At 41.5% G+C, this 22,835-nt stretch overlaps 2 protein-coding genes across 3 annotated transcripts in view; one reads left to right on the top strand and one right to left on the bottom strand.

Annotated features, from left to right (window-relative positions):
- The window catches only part of LOC307035235 (uncharacterized protein), a 31,532-nt gene extending 15,604 nt beyond the window's left edge, over positions 1-15,928 (bottom strand). The window contains exon 1 of one of the 2 annotated variants that reach the window (XM_079674326.1): positions 15,205-15,928. Coding sequence is in view for 1 of the 2 variants with exons in the window: in XM_079674325.1 (XP_079530451.1) it covers positions 15,205-15,525 (321 nt within the window). In the remaining variant the exon portion in view is untranslated. The remainder of the gene's footprint in view (positions 1-15,204) is intronic. The other variant, XM_079674325.1, reaches the window with a different exon arrangement.
- Positions 15,929-18,617: 2,689 nt separating this feature from the next.
- The window catches only part of LOC307037049 (ATP-binding cassette sub-family G member 4-like), a 75,111-nt gene continuing 70,893 nt past the window's right edge, over positions 18,618-22,835 (top strand). The window contains exon 1 of the mRNA XM_079677757.1: positions 18,618-18,681. The gene's annotated coding sequence lies outside the window, so the exon portion shown is untranslated. The remainder of the gene's footprint in view (positions 18,682-22,835) is intronic.

Genomic DNA, 22,835 nt, shown 5'->3' with positions numbered 1-22,835 from the left:
TTGTGTTCGGACGGCAGACACCCTATCCGTTTTTAAGAGTGCGCTTAAGACCTTCCTTTTTGATAAAGCTTATAGTTAGGGCTGATTAGATTCAGCCCCTAGTTTTGCTGATATAGGCTTAGCTTGTCGGGGGACATCTTACTTCTTCCTTCTCTCTGTCTATACCTGTGTACTCTCATGTTCCGATTAACCCAGATTCCCCAAATTTCTTTCTTTTTGGTGTCTATATACGCCGGGATCCGGAGTCATGGATGATCCTGCGGTCCTGTGTCATGGATTGCGAGTCCTGGATCTTGAGTCGTGGCTGTGGTCCTGGATCATAAGTCCTGGATGGATATACTCATGGATTCATCTTCCTATTATACACACATGCATTTCCAAACATTTGGACTACCTATGTTGCAAATGTATTATCTTTTCAATTTACACACGGCATCTATTGCACGTCTGTCCGTCCTGGGAGAGGGATCCTTCCTCTGTTGCTCTCCCTGAGGTTTCTCCCATTTTTCCCTTTAAACTGGGTTTTCTCTGGAAGTTTTTCCTTGTACGATGTGAGGGTCTAAGGACAGAGGGTGTCGTATTGTCATACTGATATTCTGTACAAACTGTGAAGTCCACTGAGACAAATGTAACATTTGTGATATTGGGCTATATAAATAAACATTGATTGATTGATTGATTGATGTAACAACAATAACATTATAAATAGTAACATAGCTGAACATGGTATTGCACATTTAGCTTTGAGTGTTACTGACCCGAGATGTTTTTATTACATGAATTAAGGTGACTGAGGCTTTTTAACATACAGGGATGCAAACTCATCAGGTATGAAAAAGGTGACAAGGATCCGAGCCCCCCGGCTCCCTCACCCCACGGAATAACAGAGGATTTTAGCAGTCAGAACAACAAAAGCAGCAGTGTTAATAATAACAGAAACGCCAAAGAGTCACATCTAATCGAAATATATAAAAGCATTTATTTTAATTGTGGAGCATTCAGTTTATAATTTTGGCAGCACTGTTGAGCATTTTGAAAATGTATTTTCGTGCCTCTGTGCAAGGCTTAAGTCTTTTTATCTTTATAGCCACATGGTGTAAAGTAACTAAGTTCATAAACTCAACAAGTACTATACTTGGGCACAATTTTGAGATACTTGTACTTTATTTAAGTATTTCAATGTTTTGCTACTTTGTTCTTCTACTCCACTACAGTTCAGAGGTACATGGTGTACTTCTACTCCCCTACATGTATTTAATACCTTTAGTTACTTCACAGATCTGGATTAATTAAGTGAAATATAATCAAGTGTTAAATCAGACTTTAGTTCCACCTGGAGTAAATCCACAAGCTACCCTGCAGTATACAAAGTCATTCAAACTAGCTGCACCTTTACCAGCTTTGAGAACACTTTCATGATCAATCATTATAAAACATATATATATTATTCTGAAATGGACTAGTCTGCACAATGACTACTTTTACTGTCGCTACTTTCACTATATTTTGATGATAATACTTTTCTACTTTTACTTGAGGAACATTTTGAATGCAGGACTTTTACTGTAACAGAGTATTCCTACACTCTGGGACTATTACTCAAGTACAAGATCTGAGTACTTCTACTCTTACTCAAGTACTAATATATATATATATATATATATATATATATATATATATATATATATATATATATATATATATATAACCTCTGTTTATAGCCTATGAAAAAAACTATTAGAAATAGAAGGCTAAAGCTAACGTTAGCAGATAGTGACAATGTATGCTAGCAAGCTAGCTCAACGATTCCGTGCCACAGTGACTCCGGACGCACAGTTAATATTAACGAACGCACCCGTAGGTAATGTAGCTGCTGAAGCTAGACCATCATCTCGGAGCAGCAGAGCCTTATTATACATCCATGAGCAGAGCCGACAGGCAGGAAGACTCGAGCACACAGCTCGTACTTCATTACAATATATAAAAAAAGAACACCATGCGTGTCATGATGGCACATAACAGCTCACGGCCGCAGATTACTCCGGGTCCCAGCCCCCCCCATACCCCAAAAATATTTGTATTGCAGATCTACATGAATCACACAAACGACTTATTTTGGATTCAAAACGGCGAATTTCGCCGAAAGGTGACAAGTTTGCATCACTGAACATAGACAGAGCACAACTGAGACATAACATCTGAGATGTAACAACATAATACACTTTTCGGGGATGCGAGGAGTGAGGGACACGGCTTAGAACGGGCGAGTCGCCTGGAAGGACAGGAGAGTGTGTGCACCAGTCTGCCTTGATCTATGAATTCATGTCCGTGACACTCACTGCTGCCCACAGCTGTTTTATAGAAGGAAATTCCTTCACTTCATGAAAGTGTTTTAACCACACACACACCTCTACTACACACACATGACGGGTGTTATTTTCCCCATAAGGAACAAGTCGCTGCAAATTATTCCGCTTATTACACGGCCAAATTCTCAACAAAGTAACGACATGACTCTCAATATTAATTGAAATGCTTTTATGGATTTAGAAAAAAATGTTATTGATTTAAAAAATAGTTGTATGTTGTGGTGACCACGTATTGATACACTGGTTCATAATTCACACATGGAACTACAATTGGGGTTTTGTTTCCACACGGAACTGTTGTGTGTTCCTTATATATATTGTGTGCCCTCCTGGCTCTTCCTCTTGTCGTCCCGGGCTGCGACCCGACAACATGTCCTTTGCAGCTCTCTATTAAAGACAACTTTGCACCTTCGATGCACCGCCTCTGACTCCCTATCTCTCGGCACTACATTGGTGACCCTGACATATAAGTCTCGCAGAAGTTTCCGAGACGGACCCGAACACGGCAAAGGAAACTCAGGTTTCTTTCTCGAAATGCCGGGGATTTTTGGAATCGTCCGTTGCTGCCACCGGCACGCGGACTGAGGCTCGGTGCACGCCTCGCAGAATGGCTGGGGACGTTGCTCGCCATTCCCGCATCGGTCTTCCAACCAACAGGGAGACGATGCACGACCCGCTGGGTAGGGATGAACCCGATTGCTACCTCCTAGGGCTGTTTTCTTCTGCTCGTGCGGCTGCACGTCCAGGCTGCGCTAGCCTTCGACGACTAGCAGCTAACCTCGTTAGCTGCTAGCCTTCGACGACTAGCAGCTAACCTCGTTAGCTGCTAGCCTTCGACGACTAGCAGCTAACCTCGTTAGCTGCTAGCCTTCGACGACTAGCAGCTAACCTCGTTAGCTGCTAGCCTTCGACGACTAGCAGCTAACCTCGTTAGCTAACGGCTACGGCTACCGACGGCTGCCAGCTAGCGGCTAACGGCTATCGACCTTTTGAGGTTTTTTTTTTTTCCCCCTGGTGCCTGAGAGGAGGTTCGACCATGTCTGGTCGGCCTCGTGTGGATCCTCTCACGATTTCACCTACCTTTTTTGGACCGTGGACAGTACGGCCCTTTTTGAGCTTTTTCTGGTGCCTGAGAGGAGGTTCGACCATATCTGGTCGGCCTCGTGTGGACCCTCTCGCCGTTTCATCACCTCGACGGCGGCTTCTGACGCCACCCGCGCTCTCATCGGCGCCTGGGTGGCACGCTTCTGGACCCCGTCTCGCCTCGGCGGTTTCGGACGTCGCCCATGCCTTTATTGGCCCGTGGGTGGCGCGCTCCGGGACCCTGCCTGGCCTCTTCCTTCGCCTCGGCGGTTTCGGACGTCGCCCATGCCTTCATTGGCCCGTGGGTGGCGCGCTCCGGGACCCTGCCTGGCCTCTCCTCTTACCGCGGCTCACGGTTGGCCTCGACGGCAGCTTCGGACGGCGCTCCGTCTGGCTTCTCCCCTGTCCACGGCTCCTTCCTCCCGGGGTGACTGCTCCTGCCTTACTGGGATTCCGCTCCGTCCTTCCGGTGGTTTCATGCCCGCCGCCGCCGTGCCTTCGCCTGCGGCCGGGCAGCGCTTTTTCCTGCTGGGTTCGCCACGACACCTACTGCAGCCCCCTTACAACGGCCCGTTCCGGCCCGCCCCCGGTGGGGGTGCCCTCGCCCTCGTTAGGGTCCCTACCCTCTCATGCGGCCTCCTTTCGTCGGCCCGTTCCATGGCCCGGTCCTTAATTGCGACTCCGCCCTCCTCGGCCCCTGTGGTGCTTCCTCCACGGACGCGAGGATTTATTTTGCCATATTTGAATTCTGGGGGGGCTTGTGTGGTGACCACGTATTGATACACTGGTTCATAATTCACACATGGAACTACAATTGGGGTTTTGTTTCCACACGGACCTGTTGTGTGTTCCTTATATATATTGTGTGCCCTCCTGGCTCTTCCTCTTGTCGTCCCGGGCTGCGACCCGACAACATGTCCTTTGCAGCTCTCTATTAAAGACAACTTTGCACCTTCGATGCACCGCCTCTGACTCCCTATCTCTCGGCACTACAATGTATTGATTTAAATTGACATAAATCCGCTAAGAAAAATAGTCCGTTGTTACAGTTTTTTAAACAGTCTGAATGAAACGGCAGCTCTCAGCTGTGTATTTACACAACTAATGGCCCATGAACCACAGCTCTCTCCCCCCTGCCCCCTTGATCTTTCTTCTCCAGCAGCTAAATTAACGGTAGGTTACTCTGAGTGACAAGCTTACAGTTAGACACAACACTGTCATTGCAAGTGACCCTCAGTTAGTTGACTTTTATGTTCAACTGCTAAATTCGTTACTGATAAAAAAAGGGCTTCTACTGTACCTAATTACCTTAACAATAGAACCGCCAGGGGTTTTTGTATAGGCCTACCTAAACCCGTCAAATCCCGCTATTAGAATGCAATTTTTAACAACATAGGGTGCTACATAACACACTTTCACGAAAAGTCAGGGACTGGGAGACTTTAATATTTTATTGAAAAAAAGTTACATTGCACACACACAACAACACATCACACAAATTCACCCGATTGGCGGTTCTAGTATTAAATAAACTCACTAATTAATGAAACCAGTTCAATACACATTATTCTTATTCTTATCATTCTTTATGAGCGCAGAAATAGTCTTAAAATCAGATCTGTTTTTTAAATGAAATCTGACGGCAGGCAGTTAGCTCTGATCACCTATGACAAATGCGCGGCACCTAATCGCTGGCCATTCAGCCACAGACACTGTTCGAAATGGGGGGGGGGGAGCTAGGAGGAGCTTGGCTCCCCCGAAGAGGGAGGGAGCTCCCCTGAATGCTGACTTTGAGATAAATAGGGGGAGCCCAAAACAGTCGTGCATATTTGTGTCACACAGGTTAGAAATGTTGAGTTTCTGTAAATAACAGTTCTTGAAATAAATAATAGTTATTGTTCATTACAGTTTCTGAATATTTGTTTTATATTTGTGAATATGTCTGGGTGTTGCCATCTGTATGTGGCGGCGCTGCATTCTTACTTACGTTGCTATGATTATGGCGGTGATGCCGGCGCGGTATTTGAAATGTTCATATTGATATTTTTTTAACTCTGGCTGTGTAATAAAAAAATATGGCAAACGAAAACAGCCAAGCGTCACAGCTTTTGGATTCACAAGCAAAGAAGCGAAGGAGTCTAAAAATGACAACGTGAACGGAAAACAACTTTTAGTTGGCCGGCTGTAAGCGGCGTTAGGGTCGAGTTTGACAGCTCCACACCGAGGGAGAGGCCTGCCCATGCGGAGCCTGAAGAGGCTTCAACAACGGCCACATCCGCCGGCATAGTGACACCGTCTGTATTAGTAGAAGTGTTTTTATAGCAATTGATCGCATCCGCGCTGCTGCGCCAGTCAACAGAGCGTGCGTGTGACATATTTAGTAGCAGGATGTGCTCTGAAAAATAGGGCTCCCCGAAAGCAAATGAGTAATTCGAAAACTGACAGAGCTCCCTCTATACAAATCAAACTGTAGAAGGTGTGAAAGCACCTATTGTTTTAAATAATGGTCGGAATGTGACCTGTGAGCCTTCTGAATCACTGTGGGACAGCACATTCTAAACTAAAATGTTCAATCAATAAAGTAACATCTTATCTTATCTTAATAATATCTTCATATTAATAATAATAATAAATCATACAGTATGTGTCCGAAAGGGAGCAGGAGGAAGCAAACACAAAAATATACTGCATATTAAAGCAAACGATTGTAAAGGTTAAAGTATGAGCATAACAAATAAGGAAGTGTAATGTAAACATTTACATTATAATTATGATTATTTAATATATAAAGACTATATATTATTGAATTACAAGATTAGATATACTTTAGTTGATCTAAAATATTGATGTGTTAAAATGCTCTTCAAAACACAACTGAAAGTCCATGAAACTTGTCTCTGTATTTGTGAATGAAGCGCCATCTCCTGGTTAAAACCTGAAATTGAAAATCTGGCAACGCCCTCTTGGAAAATAGTGGGAGGGCTTAACATTCTTCTATACTGGTCTTTGGCTGGTGGTAGGCAGGAAGCTGTAAGCTGGAGTCCGAAATTCAGTGCTCCATCTGTAATGACATTGCAAATACTGACTTGAGCCCCACCACTGTATGGGTTAGCCCTACCATAGATTACCCAACACAAATACTCTGGCGCCGCAACTGTTTAAGGTCTACTATGACAGAGAAGAGCCTGTCAAGTTTGGCTGTACTCAGCATTGAATCAAAACGCACCATAGCTTTAAATCTTAATAAGTTTGTGAGGCGTTTTGCGGATCAAGATGGTAATCGCCACATTCAGCTGTTATAGGCATGCCAACTTGATGCTCTGCTCACGGATGAGTCGATGAGAATATTAAACTGTTTTAGAAGATGACCTTACATGTGTAAATATATGTTTCTTCTTTGTGGAGATCTGCCCCCAAAAAACAGTTTCAAGTCCTGAGAAAGTCAAATAAGACTGTGTAAAACTACACTGCCCAGCCAAAAAAAAGTAACCACTTTGATTAACTAGGCCAGTAATTACAGGCATTCCACTGGATAATAACTTCAGTGATGTATATGTTTTAGCTGAATACACGTTTTTTAACCCTAACTGATGCAGTTAGTCATTTCTTTAATGTTTGTTCTTTCTGATGTAAAGTCAAGGTTGTAACTGTTTGCAATGAAGTTGTGGGGCGCTGAACTGTTCCTTTGATTCTTTTGAATTATGATAGTAATTACTTATCTTTCAAATTTGAAGAAGGGTGAGCAAGCATCTTGAGGAACGTTCATCATTAACTCCTCCAAAAAAATATAGTTTATTTAATAATAACACTGAATATGTGAATCCTAACAGTGATTGACAGCTGATAGGAATAATATGATTGTTAATATTATCATATTCATACAGACACACATCGATGAGACAGTTAATTAATGTATGTATTGCAGCAGTCTGCATATTTGGTACCCCTGCTGGTCTAAGAGTTAAACCAACTCATTCAGTTAAAATTCATTAAATTACGTGTGCCACCTTATATATTTATATTTAAGGCTTTACTGATGTGCCACAATAATGTCACCTACTGTTATTGAGTTAAAATATCAATATTGTGGCTTTCCAAGTTAACATTGATTGATATGACTGCGATTAAATCAGCATATACTTCTGCCAGGGGATGCCACCCCTGAAATTCTCCTGCCACCCCATGAATATTGTCTAGATCCGCCCCTGTTCCCCTGGGAGCATTTCCCCTTCCACTCGTTTTTTTTTTTTTTTACTAAGGACGAGAGCTTGGAACTAAATATTAATAAAATGCAGCCGCTTGAATCAATAGCGTTTAACAGACGGTCGCTGTTTGGGGCGTTACGTTACAAAATACTACGCAGACAGCACTAGCTGGGAGATCGATCAATTTGCTAAACTATGCGGTACTATTTAATCCACGTAAACTACACATCACAGCAATGAGGCCAGATGAATTAAACCAGGATACATCCTTTACCGTAAAAACTGGATCCGAACACAGCTGGGTTTGATAAATACTTTCTGATGTTATATTTATGATATGCTACTTATTAGCTACACTCTAAAAACGAATTCTGGCGACCTTTCAACTCCACTTAATTAAATGCATGGTTGCAAGATAAAAATGTGAGTTAATTGATTTAGATAAACATTTTAAGTTGCAAACATTAATTTATAAGTTGTGTTGACGTAATAATGTTTGTTATTACATCCACTTAATATCGTGTGTAATTTGAACTCTGATTTCTGCGTTAATTCACTTAAAACAGAATTCAAGTTGTAGCAAGTAATGCAATTGGCTTGATAACTTCATTGTTCTACACCTTGAGTTAAGGATGTCAAGTCCACTCCCATAACATGCCTGGACAAGTTCCGACAGTTAAGACAAATAGAAATACTACACAAAGGACATTGTAATGTTTGCGTCATCTTTTGTCATTCAAATACAGTAGATAGCCTTGTAGTTGCACTGTATAGGCAAATTGCTGTTTGACCAAAATTAGCAGCCTTTGAACTGTGAATAGTTATGTGAGAGAATACAAAGTAGTAGAGGCTACTTGGAGAGTAAAAATACTGTGGTTACTATTGTGATATCGCTTTTTATTAAAAGAAAATCTTGGTGAAGCAGATCAAGGACATGCTTCTTGAGGTAGGATCGTTATTTAGAGTTGTCATTGAAATGCAAGTTGTTGGCAGTCACCCATTCAGAACATATTCATTTAGGTCATTTCTCTTTTTTTCCTTTTTCAAAGATAGCACAATACAATTGAAGTATGCAGAGAACTATAGCCATCCGCTGCCTTGTCGTGTACCTTGGAGAAAAGGAAGAGGACCTTTTCAAGGAGTTTAGCGAAGTAATTAAAAATCTTGAAATAAAATAAAATCCATGGGCACAGTGTAACACTGTAAACACAGGACAAAAGCACTGCTCTCTGTCAGTTACATGTTGAAGCATATTGCACTTTTGGCCACGCCCCAATCAATAATATCTTTGCAACGTTCAGCATGGATAGGTGTTGACAGCAATAGCATGGGAAAAGGATTGTGTAACATTTGAAAAGTGGCTTCTGCTCTTCACTTAACCAGTTCAAATATTGTATGGAACCTGCAAAAAAGTTAAGATACACTAACAATTGCATGGTTGTGATTGACCAAATCTGTCCACATGCATTTAAACCTATGATTTAAACACTAGGCAAAGTACTCAAAAGCACCTCTGTGTGTCTTCAGGACCACATTGCCATGGTGACACACACATGCAGACTCAATATGTGAAAACAATACCAGCGTTGCTTTAGCAGCTGGTAATAATGGCTCTGAATTAGCTAAGAGTGACAGTTTAAAAAGTATACAGTTACCTAATTCATTATCTCTTATGCGCTAACCTATTATTTAATGTGTTTCAAAAGGACATGAATGTCGCCTTCATCAGTGACCGGTCCACCCCAGGATCTGACCATACGATGGCAACCATCGTGGTCGAGGGAAACAAATGAATGAGCAAGCATTCTGCATTAAATGTGTTGTTTGAAATAATGACTGTTGGCAGTGTAAACATCTTTGTTACATATTTTGTAAAATTGATGTGTGATCTGCAGATTGGTGGCCATAGGCTTGTTGCACAAGATGGCATCTATCAACTTCCGGCGGCTGGGTGTGAGCCCGAGTACTTCCGGTCTTCGCCATCACTCACTGTACGGAGGCTCAGTCATTGGTAAAGAGTTGCGTGGATTTCATTCAAGGCAAGACAACTTTATTTACTTAACACATACAGAGGGTACATTTAAAGTAGTACATTCACTGACATGGATATGGCGCCACCTTGTGTCATGTTTACAAAGAAGATTATTGACATTAGGTCTGGCAATACAGTCATTATCCTGGTGATTATTTCGCTTATTTTCCCTTCAAAGAGCCATGATTCCCATCACTAATTGCTGCCCAGGCTTGCCCATGCTTTTACCAGCGGTCCGTTCTGGTAGTTGACCAGGAAGCAAGCCACATTGAAGAGCTCCTCAATGCTTCCACACAGTGGTATGGCTTTGTCAAATAGTTTGTTCTCTTTGACTCTTCTGATGCACCTCTCCACATGGACCCTAAGCCTGGTTGTGAACTGTTAGCGCCGTTGTTGTGTCAAATGATGCACCCCCACCGTGAAATGCGCCCCGTGTCAAGGGAACGCACATTTCTAAATGAAACGTTTAGACCAGGGGTCTGCAACCCCTGGCACGCGTGCCAGCATTGGCACGCGGCCCCGTAACCAGTGGCACACTAGGAATAAGTGGAATAAGTGTGCAAAATATTTAAATTGTATTTTCGGATCCTGAACGAGACCGCCGCCAGAGCGCGTCTCCCCGTTACCTGCAGAAGGAAGCCATGCACGCAACGCAGCCCCGCTCTCTTTATCCCCAGGTGACTTTCTGCCGCTTTCCTCCGCGGTGCATTGCTGATCGTTTCACCACGGAGGAAAGCACTTCTCTAATTGCAGTACCCATAAGGAGCTGTACAAATGCCGCAGTTTTTGCGTGGCTGTGTATTTAGTTGAAAGTCCAGTGGCGATCAGCTCATTTATCATCGAAATAATATGCTACAAAGGGGCGGACTGGCCATCTGTGTGTTGAACTTTCCTGTCGGCTCCCAGACCGTAGTCGAGGAGGGCAGCAGCAACAAGCTTCAGGTTCAATAACCCACTTTAGCTTAAATGCCTGGAGAGAGGCGAGCTCTTCTTGGGAGGCCATTGCATTTATTTAGCTGTTCTTCTGCTTCACAAAATACATCACAGACCTCTGTTTTTCTGCTTCCTCGTTTCACTTCCAGAAAAATACACACGTTCCCTCACTGTCGCTGTACCATCCACACGCCACACCCCTCTCTCTCTTAAGGGACGCAGCGAGGCTCCCCCGCCCTCCTGCTGACGAGCGTCAAGCTCCTCAACCCCCCCCCCCCCCCCAACTTTGATAATTCTCGATCGATCGTTGGCACGCTGATAAAATTTGTTTTTTTAAATGGCACTTCATATCAAAAAGGTTGCCGACCCCTGGTTTAGACCTTAAAACGAAAACTACACGTTCAGGTTTTTTTTTAATGGTCATTTTGAAGTATTATTTAAATTATTTGAAGGATTAAAGTAACGTGTTATGGCTGGAAAGTTCAATCTGGTATATTCATTTTAATTTCACCTTATATAGAATGTGTGTTAAACTTGTGATTTCTGCATTGAGTGACTTCTGCCTAGCAGATACCAAGAAGAGGCCCCTAGGGTCTCTGTTAATTATCAATAATCCTTGCAATCAACAGGGGAATTCCCAGATACATTTTCAGATATAAGGCAGTTAAAGTCTTGTAGAATTAATGATTTATCTCCTACAGACCCCAAAAGAGGCCTTGAGACTTGGGTCACCCAGCAGTAAACGAGATAAACGTCCTTTTGAGCTTATCAATAAAATGTATTCATTCCTAGTAAGCTGACTTTGGGGTGAAGGGAAGTTCAGGGAAGCCATTAAGCCACAAGAACAATTAACTTATGTTGGTTGACTGATTCGGTGACTGTCATGGGATGATGGCGTTTGGATATTTACAAATATGGATTTCATAAAGAAAAACAGGTGACTGTTGTGATAAGATACATGATACGATGTTTATGTGTGTGTTGAAGATGTTTAGGGGGAATGAGTATGTGTCCTGTCAAAGAGTCCTCTGTCATGACTCCAAATCATTGATTGGGGATCTGCCTAAGGGCAGAGGGACAGAAACACACACGCGCACAGAAGCAACATGGAATCAACAACTGCGGACTTACTACCTGGGGTCCCGCCCAGAAGTGAAACCGACCAATGGAAAACTACCAACTCACTGGCTAGCTCGCTCAGAAGTGAACTCGCCAATAAGAAATAGCTAGGGAAGATCAAGCGACAAAACTCCTCCCCACCTGTGTATAAATGTTGTGATCATTTTGAAGATCGGCGCTCTTGTTTTTGACTTGCCGTTCCTGAGACGTGTCTCACACGGTGGTAGAACCTGAGCCCGGAGTACTCTGCAGAGTGCTTCGTGATTAGGTGATGTATTTTTATGTTTCCACCATTAAAGCAGATTATTGTTTAACCTTTATCCTGGCTGCTTTGAATTTTTCCTTCTTTTGAGAACCCGCTCCTATAGGAACGGCGCGGAGCAGAGATTCTGCCCCAACAATTTTCAGACTGCGAGTCGTTTAGTGGTAGCTGGTCCCTCGGCTCATGTCGTCCCCTCGGGCTACCTGTGCGTCAACAAATAATGTGTCAGCGTCACACCCCCTGACCAACGTATATTGCAACACCCCAACCATCAAAATACGGAGCGAAAAGTCTAAACACAAGAATCATGACTTGCTAGCCTACCACTAAACGACTGCAAATTACCATTAAAAAACCCTGGAGGTTTACTTTTCGTTTAAAGCATCGTTTTAAGGTGTGAACGTATCATTTTCAAATGCGCGTTCTCGTGACAAGGGGTGCATTTCACGCCGGGAGTGCATAATTTGGCACAACACCGGTGTTATGCATGCCCACTGCACCTTGCGGGAGCACGCAACAGCGTAAAGCAAAAACTCCCAGATATTTCAATGATTTGTACGGCAAAGTTAGGTCTGGAAACGACATAACACCGCAGCCCTGCTGCGGGGAAACGTTGGCGCCGTTCTGTGTTTGTTCTAATCCGTCAAAATGACGGAATGCTTTCAGATTTTTCCGTCATTGTTAAAAAAAATCCGTCATAGACGGAATATATTCGGTTAACGCGACCTCTGTGTGGTAGACTAATGTTTCATTTCATTTCAAACCTTTATTTATTCAGATTGGTCCCTTGAGATCATAGATCTCTTTTACAAGGGAGACCTGCAGCAATTTAAGTTCCACATGAAACATAAAACCAAACAATAGAGTATATCATACAACATATTTACATACTTAAAATTTACATATTTTCAGAAAGCATTTCACTTAGACGTTCTTTAAAAACATTCAGAGAAATAAAATTGCTCAATTTCAGCTGTAGACGTTCCAAGCAAGTGGAGCTGCACACATAAAAGCTGTCTTACCTAAGACAGTCCTCACTCTTGGCACGTCATCTAACAAGAATACATCATGCAATCTCAGACAATAGCTGCTTGCAACTTTCTGCTTTAACAGATGTAATACGGGAGTTTGCCCAACATATCTTTATAATGTGTACCCATGACTGAGCCTCCGTACAGTGAGTGATGGCGAAGACCGGAAGTACTCGGGCTCACACCCAGCCGCCGAAAGTTGATAGACGCCATCTTGTGCAACTAGCCTATTGAGAGTTTGTTGCTGTAGTTTTACAAAAACTTTACATATTTGGCACTGGTTTTAAATATGCAAAGGCCTCTAACTTCGATGTGATGGCAGCATTTATTTGCTGTGTCCCCATTTCCGATGGTAATATGGCTAATGTGTTTATTATTTGTGGGGCAATTTAAATTTGTGTTATCCATCTTTTGTTTCAAGATTTAAATGAAGCTCAGTACAAGTTCTTTCAGGAAGACTGGGTATATACATTCATTCCGCATCTGCTTATAATCAGCTCATCACAGGCGTTTTCTTTAACCTATTACATTCACCTCATTCTCCAGCAGCCAATCAACGTGCTGCAGCCAAACTATAAAATGGTTCTCCTCTCTCCTGCAGCTAGCTGTGATTTCAGGGGTTCATGCATCTTATCATATGGCAATAAATGTTCAAACAAAATGAATTCTCTCCTGATTGAAACATCATGTGTTGAAATAAACAACTGCAGTTCAAAATAAAAAGTGAATCACCTAATATTTTTGTTGTGGAATTAATTAATTTCTTTCTTTAAAAAAGGCAAAAACATGAAAAAGCTAAGAAAAAAATATATTGAGTACAATATATTTGGAGCAACTTAATTTATAAATGGTTGTCAACTTAAAAAACGTGTGTTCACAATGATGGTAATTAAGTACATACAACTTACAATTCCTTTTAAATCATACGGTAAAACAAGTTGGAACAACTTAATTTTTGGACTAATCAACTTAAAAACTTGTATCCCGAATGAGGGTAATTAAGTACATACAACTTAAAATCCCTTTTAAATCATGTGGTAAAACTAGTCTGAACAACTTAATCTTTTGAGTAATCAACTTCAAAACTTGTGTTTATGCTACCAATTATTAAGTAAGTGGTAATTAAAAACACCTCTGATTGTAGAGGAAAAGCCTTCTCCCCTAACTCAAATAACTTTGTTGCTTTAAGACAATTTCATTAGAAGTTGTCTTAACTCAATAAACATCGATGCAAACTGTTGCGTTGATTTTCTTTGTTGAGCCAAGGCATTTGTTTTTAGAGTGTACGTGGCCCTAACGTGTAAAGTTATACAATCATTTTGTACCAGTGCTTTTCAGTTTTCACAAGTAGACTCTTGCAGGCCAGAGTAGCTGGAGTGATTCAACAACAACAAAAAGACATATCTGAGAAGTGATCAGGAAAAACAGAAAGAGGAAAAGGAAAAGAGAGTTCACTGAAGATACCCGGGCAGGAGGAAGCGGAGGAGATGAAGACATTAGTGAAGAAGAAGACATGTAGGCTATGTGAGGATTGGAATAAAGATGAAGTGTCAGAAAGAGGGACAGAGGCAGTGATCAGGAGGCAGATGAGACTCCAGCTGGACCACATGGTATGTTCTTATTCTCCTTACATATTCCATCACAGCAGCACAATTAATCTAGCAGCTCTTATACATATTGATTGAAGTGTGTTGCTGCACAGGTCACCTTTAGCTCCTTTGTGTACTTAATTATAACCAAGTACTTTTACGTGTACTTACAGTAAGCAGAATTCTGAGTATTCTCTGAATTGGGTGCCTTTTGGGTCTTTACATCTTGGAAAAATGAAACCAAAATGTTTGGTCATAACATCTGGTAGTGGACTACTTACAGTACATGTTCCCACCTCTGGCACAAAATATAAATAATTACTAGGAATTTCCTTGAAAAAATGTAACAGGGTTGAAGTTTTGAACAACAAGTAGGCATGAGACCTTGTTTAGCTAAGATATGGCACCACATGGAAGTCAAGGACATTACACAATTGTAATATTTTGCAAAACTATTGTTTATTTTTGTAATAAACAATTATTTACCATTATTGATTCATATAACAGAGTTGAAATGTTGAGCATGTCAATCTTAATCTGAAAATACAAAAACTGAAATAAGAGAAGAAACTGACACTTGCCTTTCTTTGCCATCTTTTCTTCAGAAGACTTTTGTGTTGTAATTCCCTCAATGCAGATGATACATGGACTGATCCATTATCAAAAAGGGAATTGGGAGACCTGGGTCTATCAGGATCGGGAAAACAAACCGTGAGGTAATCCAAAAGCCAGGCAGGTAAGAATTTAACCAAATCTTGATTCTTCATCGTAAGCTTGCATGCATCTGCCAGAGCAGCCTCTCGCTGCTGAACCCTGACCGATCCCATCCATCGATTAGCGCAGTCAAACAAAGAAAAGGTATAATCCAATAGTTCCTGCTCAAACGGATCTGCTGGGCACATATCTCTGGTCGGTTCGTAATGTTACGGTGTGTGTAGGAAGCAGGACCCAAATGCAGATTAAAGTGACAAAAATAACTCCTTTATTTCAAGGCTTAACTATTAACAAAGACTGAACAGAACACTCACCGCAGACCAAGTCATAACACAAGACGAACCGACAAAGACAGACAGAAAAAACAGAACTTAAATACACACAAGACTAATCATACAAACAAGACACAGGTGAGGAGGGTGGAGAAAACACAGGGACACCAGGTGAACACAATCGGGTAAATTAGACACACCAGGGGAACTAACGACAGGGAACCAAAGACAGATCTAAACAAGACAAAACACAACGCAGACAGAAAACCAAAGACAGATCTAGACAAGACACAACGCAGACAGAAAACCAAAGACAGATCTAGACAAGACAAAACACAACACAGACAGATCGTGACAGATAGCTGTCTAACAGAAGTTAAATTCATGCCTCACTTATTCTGACAATGTACTTAACCCCAAATAAAGGAACCCAATACAAACAGTTGTTAAATAATAGTGAAGTCACGTTGTAATAACAATAACTCATCTCTCTCTCGTTTTATTTTTGAGCTTTGCCAAAAGCCACTGTGTCAATGTTGTCCTACTTCGGTTGCCGTCCGGAGTTGTCCAATATGGCGGACCATCTCGCACATGCGCACTGCAGATCGGGCAGAGCTGAAGATCGGGTGGTGACAGCATCCTTCAAATCTGGGAAAAGAATGCCGCACTCGTGGGCTGCATTCGGAGGAGTCTCCTCTTTAAAAAAAAATTTGTGACAGCCTTCTTTCGGCGGAAGTGACGTATGCGGTCTACAAATGCAGCCTCCGAAGGGTGCAGCCCCTGAACTGAGACTGGAGCCTCATCCCAATACCCCTCCTCGACTCCTCCTTTCCCTCACTTGCATCCCTTCCTTGCGTCTTAGCTCCGTCTCCGTAAGATGCGAGCGAGAGACACGAGGAGGTGACGCGAGGACAGAGGAGTCCTCAGGTAGGCTATTAATTGGGATGTCCTCGTTCACTCAAATGTCACTCCTAAACGACGTCTGTTAATGATGACATATGCACAGCTGTATCCCCTCTCATCGGGCTTAACTGAATAACCCTTTAGAACTGGCCCTTTTCTGGTTAAATATTTAAATGAATGAATCTTTCTCTTGTTAGTCAAGGAATTCAATGTATGATGGTTGGTCCTGCTTTTGTGTTGCGTTTTGGTGTAAAATGTAGCCTACATTTAAATAAAAATATAATTATAGTAATGTGAAAGCCTTTTAGAAATGAATGGCACATAATAATTCCCACGGAGCTGTGAGCACTTATACATTTATGTGACGCTTTTCCACTCATCTCCCAGTTGTCGGTTTTCCTCTGTTGAAATCAACCAGCTGTGAAGGTGGGGGCGGGGCTTTTATACACGAGCAGTGAAAACACTTCCGCGTAGTCTGCTCGCGTGTATCCTCCCTTTCGTCTCCTCCCCGCAAATTATATTATATTGGTGTGATGTCAAAAGTTCATTCTGCTATATAAATCCTAAATTGTATTATGTCATTATTCTAGCTATTTTTTTGCAAGTAAACCGGCGTCCTGAAAAAAAGAAGAAGAAAGGAACCACGATGGCTTTCAGAAAGGAATGATGCCAAAATCCAGCTCGCTTCAAAAAGCAATAAACCCAATCCCGAAAAAACGCTCATATGTGTCGCTTTGAAAGTTTCTGGGAGGGAAGACTTGTTTAAAGTAGTCTAACTGTCACATCTTACTCTATGGGCATTTGACTAGAAACACTTAATTCAAACCTTTTTCTATCCGGTATGAAGATGTACCATCCATAACAGACGTGTGTGGAACAACTATTGTGAAGTGACCCATCATGTGTTTGACACCAGGTGTGTTTACTCGAGAATTCCTCCCCTCTGGCATGTGTGGGGGGCAGTCAGAGATGGATGACAGACAAGAGGGGGTGAGTAACAGAGATAGTGTCAATCTATACATTGTATGGTGTGTACCTTTTCAAGTCTGGACATGTCATGTAGCCTACATATGTAGCGGTAGATTCAGTCTCTGAGATATGCAGTCCTTGTTGAGGAGTTGCCGCTTGTTGCCATACTTGTCACTTCCCCCAAGACTGTGAGGAATTCAAAAGTGTCTCCAATTTTCACAGGATGTGTCAAAGCAACATAAACATAATGTTTACAGGGGAACATGTGAACGGAAGGGAAGGTGTTTCTTTGCCATAGTTCTGCTGTATACATATGCTATTCAAGTTTTAAGACAATATATTTAGGGAATAATACATTAAAAACAAATTAGAATTTCTAAACGTTAGCAGTTTAAGGGTTATACTGATAGCAAAATGTAGTTTGATGGCACATTTTTCATAGGTTAATAAATTCAGTCCAAAAAACCTTGACTCCAGGTCCAAGCACTAGCTATTTCTAGACTTTGAAACGCATCTCACAATCATTTTCAGTGTATTGATCTTGCTCTGTAAACCTTATAAAAAATTAAAATGTGCTATTTATTAATTTTGCGAAACTACTCCTTCTATAAGGTCAAGAATGGATTATCACTCATGTGTTCAAATTGCCTTTGCATTAATCTGGCTCGACCAATTGACAACTGTAATATATTTAAATAAATAAATGATTAGTTTTATATTTTTGTACATATATTAGGGAATGAATAAGAATTAATAATAGGAGTAATAATACCATACCTTTAGGTTTAACATTATTTAACTTTGTCCACTTTGGAATATAAATAAGTAGGAATAAAGCCTTCAGGTTATATAAATGTGGGTTACATAAACATTTAAGCCTACACCTGTCACCCATGATAAAGATTATAACAGCAGAAATCCACATTTCTACGAAGCAGAAGAGCCTTTTCTTGCCCATGTGACCCGTCACTGACAGCCGGGTCTGTACACTAGCTAAGCGTCCCTCGTCCATCCATCCTGCCCGGCTTCCCCGACCCGCCCTCTCGGCTCTACTCTCTGCTCTGTTCGGCTGGGCAGCGATGCTGTAGATGCGGCAGACTGCTGGAGCAGACACTCTGAACCTGAATGCAGCAGCCGGGGAGGATAGCAACATCCTGACAAACACACACCGCGGAGACATTCCACTCTACAGCAGTCAATGTAAGCTCCTCATTCCGCTTTCTTGTTGCTTCTCTCTTTGACAAGTATTACTGACTGATATTATGAATAATCTTTCCCTGTTTGTGTCACCGTCCAGGCTGTCCCCTGTCCACTCAGAGAAACATGTCTTATCGTGTGTTCCGTGGGTTTATACGTCTTTTTAACTACTTTTCAAAGCAGAAAAAATAGCTTATTGTTACATAAAACACATTAATCATAACGTCAAGTAAATAGCATCACTCCTGAAATGTAGGCAATTCTAACATCGTGTGTAATTTGTGGTATCAAGCCATGGACTTTAAATGTAGTTGAACATGATTATGCTAAAGCTAAGCTATGTCACATTAACCTTTAAATTAATAAACGATATTATTGGGACATTTTAGCTGGCCATTAGTCAGAGACGGATATTTTAAGTAAAAGTTGAAATACAACATTGTAAAAATACTCTGTTAGAAGTAAAAGTCCTGGATTTAAAGTCGTACAAGGTAAAAGTGCAAAAGTATTAGCATCAATTGAACTAAAGTTCCAAAAGTATCATTATTGCTGCGTAATGTGTTCATCACAGCAGGTAAAGATGGAGGTACTTTTAATTACGGTCTTTTCTACCACCACTGGACATCTTAACCTATAATTATATATCATGGTTGATTTATCAGTTTGTTGATATATTGATATTAGCTAGTAATCCTAATTTGTAAAGTAAATAGTACCTAACTTTGTCAAATAATTTTATTGGAGTAGAAAGTACATTATTGGCTGAAATAAAAACACTCAAGTAAAGTACAAGTACCCCAAAATCGTACTTAAAGGTCCCATGTCATGCTTTTCCGGTTATTACCCGTCCCCTTGTGTGTTATGAAGGTTTTTATGCATGTAAACGGTCTGCAAAGTCACAAACCCTCACCCTAGTGGAGCCTCACAGAAGGGGCTGCTGCAGTCCCCTTGGAATGTAGAGCTTCAGATTGTAAAGTCTTCTTTTTTCTTTCTGTCAAAGCCTCTTCAGTGAATTAGCTCTCATTCTTATAAAGTCATGGGAGACCAGCACTGTTAACCTACTTCCCTCGGCCTTAATATTCTTATGTTCAGCCCTCTATTGTTATGTAAGAACCGCCAGTATTACTTGGTGGCAGAAGTATTAGAGGGTTAAAGAGGCTGCAGGAGCCATGTGTAACTTGCTGTTGTAATAACTATGTTTTTTAAGTTCAATACTTATACTTACAGTGTATACAGAACTTGAACAAGACTTTCGGCAGTCAATAACTTATCATACTTTTTACCTCTGCCTTCAACCCAGACAGAACCTTAATTAGACTGTAGGAATTTACTTAGTTTAATATATAAAGCAAAGTTAACGTTGACGTTAACTTTATAATGAACATATCAGTGATAACGCACGAGAATCAAATCTTTCCCACAAATGACAACACACTTTTAAATTAACATTTCAATTAAAATTGCATAATGTGATTGGTATTGTACAGAGTTACAGCATTAAAAAAGGGCAAATATGTATTTTGGTTTTCCTGAAACTCACCTTGATTAAAGAGCTGAAACTGCTCGAGCAAAAGATGACCAGGACAATCTCCATTAGCAATGATTATACTTTGGACCTCAGCTTCAACAAAACATACACTTACACTTGTAGACACACATAGACAGTTTCTTCTTAACAAACAGACTTATTAAACATTGTCAAAGTGTGACAACTGAATTGCAGCCTTTGTTAAAAGATGAGTGTGCACAAAGAAGAGATACTGCAACCTTTTTGGAGAAGTCTAGGATTGCATTCTAGGATTGGTGCCTTGTCTATGGGCTCAGAACAGTCTCATAATGCACACATGCACACAGAAGGATTCACACTTGTATTTCATGATCCGCAAAAGGATTCACATTTGTATTTGCGGATCCACACTTGTGTTTTTCAATGCACACACAAATGTGTTCCGTTTCATATACATTTAAATAAAATCCAAATACAGAAAAAAGTTTTAAATATGTATTTTTGATCCACACATATTTGTTTTCCATTTAAAACCTCTGAACCGGCAAACACAAACCGCTTTCTGTGCATGGATCGCTGTGCATTCGTGTGTGGGTTTTTTGAGACTCCCCTGATGGTCAGCCGATTCGTAATTGTACATTTTTCTATCTATAGCCAATCAGATGTCTCCTCAATTCTAAGCCAATCACATGAGCGCGCCCCCACGAGGGTGTACTCATGTACGCATTTTGCGCAGTCCGGAGCTGACAGGTCCATGGAGCCTGCCTGCAGGCGCTAATCTCAGGACACCTCCACTCTCAGTACATTGCCACTTTCCGAACAGGAAATGCACGCAAATACAAGCCTTTATATTATTAAGGTACAGCGCCACTTTCCGAACCATTGATGAATGCTTGTGTGTACACACAAACGGCAGGCAAAACCGTTTTAAATGTGTGTTTCCTGTATGGCGAATACAGCTGCTTTATTTATGCCTGTATGAAGTTGTTGTGAGTGTGGAGGGAGCAGCTACAGGTTAGCTTAGCCTAATCGATCAGTGCACTACGAAGCCAGTGCTAGACAGTGAACTGTCAACGGGGGGAGCCCCGCCGGTCATTATTAACAGGAGAGCTGGATCTGATTGATATGGACATAAACGTGAGTGAAGTGTAACCGGACGCGAGAGAGAGATCAGATCAGCTGCTGAGTCTGACGGAGACACGCAGCTCTGCATGATCACCTGATGCTCCGCCCTCTGTTTAGCGAGCTGACCGGACTGCGCAAAATGCGTATATGAAGTGTCATGAACGCAATAAATCATACCCTCGTGGGGGCGCGCTCATGTGATTGGCTTAGACTGGAGGAGACATCTGATTGGCTATAGATGAGAGAAATTACAAGTATGAATCAGGTGAGCGTTAGGGGAGTCTCAAAAAACCCACACACGAATGCACAGCGATCCGTGCACAGAAAGCGGTTTGTGTTTGCAGGTTCAGAGGTTTTAAACAGAAAACAAATATGTGTGGATCAAAAATACATATGTAAAACTTTTTTCTGTGTTTGGATTTTATCTACATGTATATGAAACGGAACACATTTGTGTCTGCATTGAAAAACACAAGTGTGGATCCGGAAATACAAGTGTGAATCCTTATGCGGATCATGAAATACAAGTGTGAATCCTTCTGTGTGCATGTGTGTATTATGAGACTGTTCTGAGCCCATACTTGTCTATTTAAGATGGTCCCAGGTACCTCCTGGTTTCTGATTCTGTTCAAGCCTGTTTCTAATAGCTGGTTGTTAATGAGGTAGTGTTGTATGGTGAACTTTTACTCTGTAAAAAAAGTTCAAAGACCGTTTTTTAGAGACCTTTGATAGTAGCTTCACACACTATACTTAGCCCTGAGGCTATGACGCCAGTCTTCCAGCACAGTTAACCACAATCCTAGAGCAGATCCTAGATTGTGAGACTTTTCCCACCCCCAATGGTGAATATGGGATATCAACAGTGGCTGGAAGCTCTGGCAGAGCAACACTTTCCCTGATATTTTTCATCCCCAAAAACAAATTGTGAAGATCAATTATGTAAATAACAGTCATGAACAATCTCTTGTGATATCATTATCAAATATCTTAAAAAATCACTCGCTGTCACAGTAATTTAAACATTATTTTCAAGTATTAATCTATAAATCTTGACACTAACAGAATTCCTGCAATCAAACCACTGTTATCTAATTGCAAAGATGAAAGAAATTGAAAGACATTTGGAAGAAAGGTGGCTTCTTAACCGTACTGCTCACCCTTGGCTGTGTCTTATGTTACATTACACTGCAGCGGGGTAGCCCCGTTTAAGTGTCCCTAAGCTCGTCCTAAGTGTCCTCGGGCTGCCTTGCTGGCTGTCCGAGGCCGTGGCGCATTTCCATTACATTTTAGGACCTGGGGTAGCAGCGCAGTGTAGGCGGGGCGATCGGCTTTTTTTTTTCTTCACATTTCGAGTTGTTCCGTCGAGGTCCCGCTGGATTTTATCATCCCCAATGAGATGTAGGAACGTCGTCACCTCCTCGGTCGACCACGGTGTGCTTTTCTTTGACGTTGCCATTTTTGTAGCTCCTCCGTTTACAAAAATGCTGTGTATAAAAATGCTGCAAGCTTGCTTCTAGATATACTG

The sequence above is a fragment of the Notothenia rossii genome, assembly GCF_949606895.1.
Source record: "Notothenia rossii genome assembly, chromosome: 4".
NCBI classification, from domain to species: domain Eukaryota; kingdom Metazoa; phylum Chordata; class Actinopteri; order Perciformes; family Nototheniidae; genus Notothenia; species Notothenia rossii.
The sequence above is the reverse complement of the archived record's forward strand: the minus strand, read 5'-3'. Positions and strand labels throughout refer to the sequence as shown.